This window comes from Rhinolophus ferrumequinum, chromosome 21 (assembly GCF_004115265.2).
Source record: "Rhinolophus ferrumequinum isolate MPI-CBG mRhiFer1 chromosome 21, mRhiFer1_v1.p, whole genome shotgun sequence".
NCBI lineage: Eukaryota > Metazoa > Chordata > Mammalia > Chiroptera > Rhinolophidae > Rhinolophus > Rhinolophus ferrumequinum.
In genome coordinates this window covers 12,532,242-12,543,188 of record NC_046304.1, presented here as the reverse complement: position 1 = coordinate 12,543,188, position 10,947 = coordinate 12,532,242, and the positions used below count along the sequence as shown (strand labels likewise).

The following is a 10,947-nucleotide window of genomic DNA, read 5'->3' as shown; positions in this document are numbered from 1 at the left end:
CAAAGGACCACATTTTGTATGATTCCATTCATATAAAATGTCCAGAATAGGTAAATCCACAGAGACAGAAAATAGATTAGATTAGTAGCTGAAGAAAAGGAGGATAGAGGAGTGACTGCTAATGGATATTCTTTTGAGGGTATGAATATGTTATAAAATTGGTCGGGATATTTGCACAGCTCTGTGAATACAGTAAAAATCACTGAATTGTATACTTAATTTATTTATGTATTTATTTATTTTAAAGATTCTATTGGGGAAGAGGAACAGGACTTTATTGAGGAACAGTGTGTACTTCGGGACTTTTCCAAGTCAAGTTGTCCTTGCAATCTTAGTTCTGGAAGGCACAGCTCAGCTCCAGGTCCAGTTGCCGTTAGTTGCCGGGGCGCAGCCCACCATCCCTTGCAGGAGTCGAGGAGTCCAACTGGAAACCTTGTGGTTGAGAGCCCGCACTCAAACCCATTGAGCCATCTGGCCACCCAGGAACTGAGTGGCAGCTCATTGACTTCATTCTTGTTGCAGAGGGCGTAGCTCACTGGCCCAGGTGGGAATCAAACCGGCAGCCCTGTTGCCCAGAGCTCGCGCTCTAACCAACTGAGCCACCCGTCTGCCCTGAATTGTATACTTTACAAGGGTGAATTATCTCTTAATAAAGCTGTTATTACACACAAAAAACCCCAACAGATTTAATACATGTAACATGGATGCATTTCAACACCATTACGCTGAAAGAAGCCAGGCACAAAAGAGTAATACTATATGATTCCATTTATATAAAATTCTGAAACAGGCAAAACCAATCGGTAGTGATGAAAATCAGATCAATAGTTGCCTCTGGCGGGGGTGGGGAAAGATTGACTGTGAAGGGGTACACAAGGGAACTTGGTGATGGAAATGTAAATGTCCTATATCTTGATTGGGGTGGTGATTACATGGGTATATATACTTGTCAAAACTCTTAGAACTGTACACTGAGATGTGTGCATTACATTATATGTAAATGTTTACTTCAATAAAGTTAATTTAAAAACAAAAAACAGATTTCTAAGTCAGGCAGTATAGTCAGCAGTGCTTCCCAACCTTTCCACACACATCATGGCACCCATAGGGAATAATATAACATTTGTGCAGCTTTACTGGAGGGCATTTAGAGTCCTTGGCTAGGGGCTTCTGCACCTTAGGTTCCCAGCCCAGGCTCAGGTCACCCACCCGCCCCAGACCTACCCAGGGGCATCAGTGCCTACTAGGGACATGCTTGGGAAGCTCAGTGTGGTTGCAAACAGAGTAGACTCTGCGGTCACTCTGATGGGAGTGGGGGAGAGTTCCTGCTCTGCTGATAACTGCCTGTGGGACCTTGGGCAAGTTACCCAAACTCTCAGTGCCTCCAATTCCTCATTTGTAAAATCAGGATAGTAATAACACTCGCCTCAAAGGGTCATTGACATGATTACATGAGATGAGATAACATGTAAAATCCCTAGAATTTACCTGGCACAGCATTATTAATCAATTACAACTGTCTTCATAAAAGGGGACAAGAGCTACCAGACCATTTAATGAGAGCATAACATTTCCCTGACTAGTAAAGTTTCCTGTTCTAAAAAAAATAGACTATTCTTTAAATTTTTACATCTTGGGAATTCTACATTGTCATTCTAAAATACAGATGACTCCCCAGCAGTGTCCAGGCTGGCACCAAGTGGCCCAACAACGCTGTAGTGAATTTTCACTGCACCTGTATGTCCCAGCACTTCTGTATTTGTCTCTGCCATGACACCTGTCCCAGTCTCCTTTTGCTTCTCCATGAGGATCAAGAGAGCCCCCACATTAAGGGGGCAAAAATGGATAGGTGTTTGAATAGGGAATCCCTCCACCTCTTCCCTCCTCCCTTTTCTCCCCCTTCCATCCCCTGGCGCCTGTAATCACCAGGCGGTCTGAAGCTAAGTGGTAGTTTTGCCCACAGTGGGGGGGCTTGGAAACCACACCCCTCCTCCTGGGGCCCTCCTGGCCATTCCCAGCACCCTGTCTCCATTGTTGAGATGGGTCTCAAGGGGGCATGGTGTTTCCCATGGTGTGGGTGCCGAAGACAGCGGGGGACTGAAAGAGGAGCAGGTATGGGGAGACTGAGGGAAAAGGGGGGTTTGTCAGGCAAACTGATAAGCTACACTGGGAGAAAGGTAAATTCTTAAACCGGTGAAGGGAAAAGGATAGTCTGTCTCCCTGGTGGATCTATTGCTTCCCCACAGAGCTAGCTAAATAATCTGCAGGACAGCCAAATTTGCAGGAATGCAAAATGAAGAAGTGGGGCCCCTTGTTAAAAAATGATTAAGAAGTTCAAGTCGGTGACAGCAGAGCGTTACATCCAGCATGGGGGTCCTGAGTGTGGGGCCAGTGCACAGGTTGAAGGGCAGTGAAGCCAGCCCTGTTCTCCCAAGATACCCTCTCCCTCTTCCTGCTGATGCTACCAACACTCACCCCTCCCAAGACTCCCAGTGTCTTCCCTGGCCTCTGTCCTACTCATAGGGTTGGGGATGGGCATGGGGGAGGGAAGGAGGACCCAGACCCACCACTCCCTTTTTCCTCCAATCTCCCTTTTAGGTCTGGCTCCAGCTGCCCCTACAGATCCAGATCCCAGCCCAGTTATCGCGCCCATCGTGGCTGAGGGAGGGATACCCTCCCTAGAGTCTGGTGCCTACTTTAGCAGGAAAGCCCGACTCTCCTTCCGCCACCAGCTGCATGACATAGCATCGGCCAATGACTCCACCATTTGAAGGGACAACCAGGGGCTGAACTTCCAGGAAGCCTTGGCAACCTTCCTTCCCCACAATTCTCAGTTTCTGGCTTCCCCAAATCCCTCATAACCTTCTCATTAAATATATTCGGAGTTGCCAAGTATTGTGTGGATGTGCTTGGGTGTTGGGGTGGGGAGTAGATGGGGCCAAGCACTAGACTGGGTTATGGAGCTGAGGTGGGAAACGCAGCATTGGGTGGCGAAGGGGACACTGGAGTGGTGAATATGTAATGCAGAGCCCAGGTGTGCTAGCCAGAAGTTTGCTGAAATCAAGCTTCAGAGTTGAGTGTGGTGATTGCAGTTTGGAAAGGTTGGGGGCTAGGCAGGACAGCAGACAGGACTAGGGAGCATATTCACTCAATAAATATATAAATGTATCCGGGCATTGGGGATATATTAGTGAACCAAGCAGAAAGAATTCTCTCGTCTCACTGACCTTTCTAGTAGAGAAGCTAGACAATAAAAATAAAAAAAAATAAGCATGATACTATGAGATAAGGCTTAAGTGCTGCTATGAAGAAAATTAGCTCTTTGAGGAAGGCGCGGTCGTGGTTCGATCGTCGTTCGTTTTCGCCCGCTCCTGCTCCTGACTCACCGCTGTTCGCTCTCGCGGAGGAACAAGTCGGTCAGGAAGCCGCGCCGCAACCATGGCTTTTAAAGATACCGGCAAGACACCCGTGGAACCAGAGGTGGCGATTCACCGAATTAGAATTACTCTAACCAGCCGCAACGTAAAATCCTTGGAGAAGGTGTGTGCTGACTTGATCAGAGGCGCAAAGGAAAAAAATCTCAAAGTAAAAGGACCAGTTCGGATGCCCACCAAGACTCTGAGAATCACTACAAGAAAAACTCCTTGTGGTGAAGGTTCTAAGACTTGGGATCGCTTTCAGATGAGGATCCACAAGCGACTGATTGACTTGCACAGTCCTTCTGAGATTGTTAAGCAGATTACTTCCATCAGTATTGAGCCAGGAGTCGAGGTTGAAGTCACCATTGCAGATGCTTAAGTCAATCTTTTTAATAAATTGACTTTATCAGTTGTTAAAAAAAAAAAAAAGAAAATTAAACGGTAATGTGAGAGCAAAATGGAGGAGGGGAAGGTGGTGTTTCTTAAATTTCAGGTGGTTAGGAAAGGCCTTTCTGATGAGGACATTGAGCTGAGACCTGAACAATGTGTCAAATGTAGGTTTGCTGATTGTAACAAATGTACCACTCTGATGCAGGATGTTGATAGTGGGAGAGGCTCCGTATATGTGGGGACAAGCAGGTATAAGGGAAATCTCTGTATTTTCCACTCAATTTGGTTGTGAATCTGAAACTGCTCTAAAAAGTTTTTTTAAATCAGGGAAGAACAATCCCAGGCAGAAAAACCAGCAAGTGTTAAGTACAAAACCCCTTCGATTCTAGGAAACGGAAAAAAACAGTGACTAGAGTGTCAAGATTGAGGAGAAATGTTTGGTCTTCTAAGCCATGGTAAGTGGGTAAAATATCATTTTAGATGGAATGGTAAGACACTGAAGAATGTTAAGCAGGGAAACGACATGATCTCATTTACATTGAAAGATCACTTTGATTGCTGAACGGGAAAAGATTGTAGATCAAGTATGGAAGCAGTAAGGCCATGTAGCAGGGGGTGTGGCCATCCTCCAGGCAAGAGACGATGGTGGCTTGGCTCAAGACAGTGCTATGGAAATGGGGAGAGTAGATGGCTTTTTGGTATACTTTTGGAGTTTTTAGAACTTACTATTGGACTGAATATGGAGTCAAGGCAGAGAGGAATGAAAGATGCCTTGATAGGGAGAACTGGGAGAACAGGTTTTACAGGAAAGTGTGTTGGTTATTTTGAGGTACACATGTTTGTGGACAGAGATCCTTCTCTGCTCTTCTTTATTTCTCCCCTACCCCCACTCCTTAGGAAGCTTCCCTGTACCCTCAGAAATCCTCCAGGGCAGGATTATATTCTAGAACAAGGTTTTCAAATATGGCTTATATAGTTCCCTGATCCATAGGGTGAGGGGAGAGGGAAGAAGATTGAGGCAAAATTGAGAATGTTGGTTATTGTCAATGAGCACCACTGAGCTCATTTAGGTCCCTGGCCTCCCATCCAAGGGGCTGAAGACTTGACCTGTTACACTCCCATGGGAATGGTGCCTTCCAGAGCTGGCGCACAGCACTCCCAGTGGCTGCCCTCTACCATCTGCCAACAAGGTCCACCTTTCTCCCAAAAGCCAAGGAAGTCACACTGCTGCTCCTAACAAGATGAGGTGATAGAGGTGAGTGTGGAGAGTGGGGATCATGAGCCTGGGTCTGAGGAGGTCGAGAGTCCTGGCTTTAGGGCTAGTAGCCACCCATGACAGGTAGGAGGCAGACTAATGGGAGGTGACCTCAGTCTCACTCAGAATTCTGAGTTCTATCTCAGGCTTGAACAAGGGTGGTAGCCCTCCTATCAACCACACTCTGGTGTCACAAGGACCTGAATATGGTAGAGGAAAGGAAATGGAGAAGGTAGCCTAGAGAAAGAAGTTTGAAAACCACCCTTATAAAGGCTCCTCTCTGAATCTCAGGGCTCAGAGCAGTGGTTTGTCCAAACAGCAGTACACCAGACAAGTTCAGGCTTGGAGTCAAAAACAAAAACCCCAGAGCACAAAGACTCTTTTTGACAAACTGTTTATTGAATTTTGCATCAGTATGGGATGTCTCTCATTGTGTCCTAGAATCCCAGGATTCAGGGAGGTGGTAAAGTGGCAATAGTGAATTTGGGGATCTGGTCTCCCAAAAGTACCTGCCGCTCTACCCCTGATTCTGCAATGGCTGCTAGGCGGATTACCCCTCCACTGGAGCCGTCCCGCTCCATGGCCAAAGCGAGAGCTGTGGATAAAAGAAGAAAGTTGTAGGTCAGAGTCAGATGCTAGGATCGCTGGAAGCAATGATGAAAATTGGCGTGGCTTGGGTATGGGGGTTGAAGCTCACAGGACAAGAAGCCCAAGGTCTCACCATTGGCAGTGAATTGCAGACACTCTTCCTTAGTCATGCCTTCCCGGTAAGTAGCATCAACGTAGCCATAGATATAGGAGCTCCCGGAGCCTCCAATGGCAAAGGACTGCCTTACCATCATACCCCCCATGGGCACTGAGTATACCTGCCAGGTATAGGGAGGAGAAGAGTCATCAGTTGTACCCTCCCCACAATACAGGTATATTCACCCGTCCATTGTGGGATCGACCTGGGAAGAGTTAATAGTAAGTGAGGCAGAGACTGGAAAGAAAAAATGGCTGGGGTGTGGTGAGAATCAAAGGCATGGCTCCAGTGCTCTGGGGGGATGGGTGGGGGTGTCTAACCTGTCCTCCTTCTTGGGGGTCCCAGCCTGCAATGATGATTCCTGCCATTAGGTCTTCCCGATATCGGTAACACATCTCCTTAAAGAGGCTGGCTGCTGTGTGTACCAGTGGAGGCTCATTCAGCTCAATGCTAGAGGGTGAGGGGAGTCATAGGGAAGGCAGTGTCAGGATCTGGGAGTCAGACCATTTAGCTCCTCAGGTCCCAACTTCCTTTAGATATTTGTTTCTCCCCTGCCCACAAGCACCTGTGGAAACCAAGCTGATAGGTAACAGCATCAGCTACTGCCTGGGTATCAGCTGCGGAGCCTGAGCGGCAGCAGAAAATACGATCATGAATAGGGGTCAGCTTGTCAGTCACTCGATTGGCGATGTAGGACCTGCAGAATGACAGAATAGTGAGGAAAGGACCTCTCTTGTCTCCCACCTCCATCCCATTACTATCCACTCCCTCGGGGCTCAGGACTAGGAATTCCATTATTTCCTATCAGTTCTCATCCAAACTGAAGCAGGCTGGAGAACAGACTTTTTGCAAGAATTTCACCTAAGGGTGAGGGGGAACTGGGAAGTAGGAGCAGCTGGAACAAATCTTTATCAAGGAGGGGAGAAACCTCCCTCCCACTGGGGTCTGTGGAGGGTAAAGATAGGCTGTCAAGCAAGGAAGGAAGAGGAAGATTTCACACATCTGTCCTGAGCTCACCCAGTGGTTGTTCTGGAGTCGGCGCCCAGAACCACGCCCCCGTCAAATTGCACGGCCATGATAGTGGTCTGGGAAAAAGGAAAGGGGTGAGTGAGTCTGGGCCTGTCCACATTCTCCAGCACACACAAACCTCAATGGTCCCTTTATCCAGTCCCAAGCCTAAGAAAGTCGTGTGCCACTGACCTGTGGTCAAATTTCATAGGGGCCTCAACACCCAGAAGACCAGAATTCCAATCCTCAAATCCCCAAAGGCCCATCCCAGCCTTAAGCCTGCGTCCTTCATGATTCCAGAATTCCAGGCTGACCTCCTACCACGAAATTACCACGCCGCATCCTCAGGATACTTCTACCCCTGCCTCCAGCACATCAAAGACCACCTCCCGCCCCCACCCCCAAATCCCCCCAACCCACTCAGGCCTTATCTTTCCATCGCATCAAGCTTTGTGCACATCTCCTGAACCCCGAGTCCTTCCTCACCCCTGTGGAGACTTCCCGGTTTTCCCAGTCGGGATTAATGGCCTCCGGCCCCCAGGCTGGTGCTGGCCCCGCTCTTCCAGCAGCTACTAAGGTGGCTGCCATCTTCCTCCTCCGGTACTGCCAAAAAGCAACTGTCGTAAAGCGCTCTGTCACTCTCTTCAGTCGTGCTCTGAGGCCTTTTGGGGCGAAGCTAGGCCACGGTTGACGGCAGAAGGGGAAAGGAATGTGTAAGGTTTTTGTTTTGTTTTGTTTGCGACAGTGAGTGCTTGATGGCAGCGTGGCCGGCAGATAGGCACATAAAAATACCCCAAAAACAGTCTGTAAGGACTAGCGTTTCCTGTGGGACTGCGCAGGACTTGCGTATCTGATCGGAGTTGCAGCCTTGGATTTACAGTTACCACACTATGTTTTCATTTCTCTTTGATATATACCTAAGAATATATACAGTACTAGGAGTGGCATTGCTGGGTCATATACTAGTAACTGTTTAACATTTTGAGGAAGTGATAACTGTTTTCCACAACAGCGGTCCTATTTTACATCCCCCCAGCCATGTATAAGGATTCCAATTCCTCCGTATCTTCACGAATTAGACATTTTATACCTTAGCCATCCTAGTGGTTGTGAATTGGTATCTTGTGGGGTTTTGATTGTTTTTTGCATTTCCCCAATGATTAGTGTTTTTGAGCCTATTTTCATATGTTAATTGACCATTTGTATATCTTCTCTGGAGAAATGTCTTTTGAAGTCCTTTGCCCTTTGCCCATTTTTAAATTGGATTATCTTTTTAATGTTGAGTTCTTAAGAGTTCTTTTTTATACTCTAGATATTAGACCTTTATCAGATACATGATTTGCAAATATTTTCTCCCGTTCTATGGCTTGTCTTTTCAATTTCTTCATTGGTGTCTTTTGAAGCACAAAAGTTTTAAATTTTGGTGAAGTCCCATTTGTCTGGTTTTCCTTTGATTGTGCTTTTGATGTCCTAAAAACTGTTGCCAAATCCAAGTCCACAAAGATTTATGTCTATAAAATTCTAGTTTTAATTCTTATATTTTTAGTTCTATGATTTCCTTATTTTTTAAAAAAAATTTATTGGGGTGACAATTGTTAGTGAAGTTACATAGATTTCAGGTGTACAATTCTGTATTATATCATCTATAAAACCCAGAGTCAGTTCTCCTTCCATCACCATATATTTGATCCTATTTCCTTAATTTTTGTATGTAACGTGAAGTAGGGGCCCAAATTCATTCTTTTGCATGTGGATATCCAATTGCTTCAGCACCGTTTGTTGAAAAGACTATCCTTTCCCTTTTGAATAGCCTTGGAACCCTTGTCGAAAATCAATTGACCATGATGTATCATACTTTTTATATGTGGTTTGCTAGTATTTTGTTGAAGATTTTTTGTATTTCCATTCATACAATATATTGGTCTGTGTTTTTTGTTATTGCTGTTGCTTTTTGTTTTTTATATCTTTGCTATCAGGGTAATACTGTCCTCATAGAATGAGTAGGGAAGTAGTCACTGTTTTATTTTTGTAAGAGTTTGTGAAGGATTGGCATTAATTTTTTAAAACGTTTAGTAGAATTTAGTGAAAACATTGGGTCCTGGGCTTTTCTTTGTGGGAAGATTTTTTTATTACTAACTCGATCTCTTAGTTATAGGTCTAGTCAGATTTTTCTATTTATTCTTGAGTCAATTTTGGTCTTTCTAGGTATTTGTCCATTTCTTTCAGGTTATCTAATTTGTTGGCCTACACTTGTTTATAGTATTCCTTTATAATCCCTTTTATTTCTGTAACATCAGTAATAATGTCCCTCTTTCATTCTTGATCTTAGTAATTTGAATTCTTCTCTCTCTTTTTTTTTTCTTGGTTAGTCTAGCTAAGTTTGTCAATTTTCTTGATCTTTTCAAAGAGCCAACTTCTGGTTTAGTTGATTCTCTCTATTGTTTTCTATTTTCTATTTCATTTATTTCTACTCTGATCTTTATTATTTCCTTCCTTCTATTTTTTTTTTAAAGATTTTTATTGGGGAAGGGGAACAGGACTTTATTGGGGAACAGTGTGTACTTCCAGGACTTTTTTCCAAATCAAGTTGTTGTCCTTTCAGTCTTAGTTGTGGAGCTCAGCTCCAGGTCCAGTTGCTGTTGCTAGTTGCAGGGGGCGCTGTCCACCATCCCTTGCGGGAGTTGAGGAAATGAACTGGCAACCTTGTGGTTGAGAGCCCACTGGCCCATGTGGGAATCCAAAGGGCAGCCTTTGGTGTTAGGAGCACAGAGCTCTAACCGTCTAAGCCAGCCGCTGTCCCCTCCTTCCTTCTACTTTTCTTTAGGTTTGGTTTCCTTTTCTTTTTCTATTTTCTAAGGTGAAATGTTCAGATATTAATTTGAGATCTTTTTTTTTTTTCTTCCCCCTTTCTTCCACCTCTCCACCACACTTTGGTTCAAGCCGTTGTTTCTCACTCCAATTGTGTACAACACAGCTTCCTGGCCCATGCTGGTATTATGAGTCTTGCGCTCCCCCTGGCCGAGGTGATTGGTCACCAGTCATCAGTCGGCCACTCACAGCAGCTCATGGAAGCTCTCACAGGCTCCCGGCCATTCACGATGGCTGCCAGCTGCTCAACGATGGCTGCCAGCCGCTGCTCATGATGGCTGGCGGCCACTCACGGCAGCACACGGTAGCCCATGGCGGCACACAGCAGCCAGCAGCAGCTCATGTGGGAATCAGAGACCTTGGCATTAGGAGCACGGCACTCCAACCACCTGAGCCACCAGGCCTACCCCCTCTTTTTTCATTTTTAATATAGGCATTTATAGCTACAAATGTCCCTTTGAGCACTGCTTATGCTGCATCACTAAATTTTGGTATGTTTTGTTTTCATTTTCACTAACCTCAAAATATTTTCCTAGTTGGAGAATGTTTTGTGACTTTGGGCTTTTTGAATTTATTGAGACTTTTTTGTGGCCTAATGTGATCTATCCTGGAGAATGTCACATGAGCACTTGAGACTAATGTGTATTTTTTATTTTATTTTATTGGAGAATATTGGAGAACAGTGTGTTTCTCCAGGGCCCATCAGCTCCAAGTCATTGTCCTTCAATCTAGTTGTGGAGGGCGCAGCTCAGCTCCAAGTCCAGTTGCCGTTTTCAAAAGCACAGCGCATCATCCCATGCGGGAATTGAACCAGCTCATGCTCTGAACAATTGAGCCATCCGGCCTGAGAAGAATGTGTATTTTGCTGTTATTGTGTAGAGTGGTCCTCCTACGAATCTGCCATACTTTTTCTACATACTGCAACTGAAGCTGGTTTTTTGAATTGAAACTATGATCCACATAATTCTCTGCTTCAAATTAATGCTTGAGATAAAATCCCATCTCTGTAACATAGTTTATAAGGCCCTTCATGAACTTGCTCCTGTCCACCTGTCCAGAATCTCATCTCTTCTTTTTTTGTTTGTTTCTGTTTTGTTTATTTTGCTTGTTAGATTCCACATATAAGCGAAATCACACTGCATCTGTCTTTCTCAGTCTGACATACACCACTCAGCACAATACCCTCCAAGTCCATCCATACCCCCACAGATGGCAAGAACCCATTCCCTTCCATGCCCAAGCAATATTCCGTTGTATATATG

General features: G+C 45.2%; 2 protein-coding genes across 2 annotated transcripts; one reads left to right on the top strand and one right to left on the bottom strand.

The window, feature by feature from the left end:
- The first annotated feature begins 3,324 nt into the window (after positions 1-3,324).
- LOC117013529 (40S ribosomal protein S20) lies at positions 3,325-3,848 on the top strand. The gene has a single exon (XM_033090780.1). It carries the CDS (start codon positions 3,439-3,441, stop codon positions 3,796-3,798), a length of 360 nt encoding a protein of 119 aa, XP_032946671.1. The 5' UTR covers positions 3,325-3,438; the 3' UTR covers positions 3,799-3,848.
- A 1,594-nt stretch (positions 3,849-5,442) lies between these two features.
- PSMB6 (proteasome 20S subunit beta 6) lies at positions 5,443-7,457 on the bottom strand. The gene is made up of 6 exons (XM_033090643.1): positions 7,304-7,457; positions 6,827-6,894; positions 6,375-6,506; positions 6,130-6,259; positions 5,786-5,930; positions 5,443-5,659 (listed from the first exon to the last, which is right to left on the bottom strand). The coding sequence occupies exons 1-6, from the start codon at positions 7,403-7,405 to the stop codon at positions 5,517-5,519; spliced, it is 720 nt and encodes a 239-aa protein (XP_032946534.1). The 5' UTR covers positions 7,406-7,457; the 3' UTR covers positions 5,443-5,516.
- Between the last annotated feature and the right edge of the window lie 3,490 nt (positions 7,458-10,947).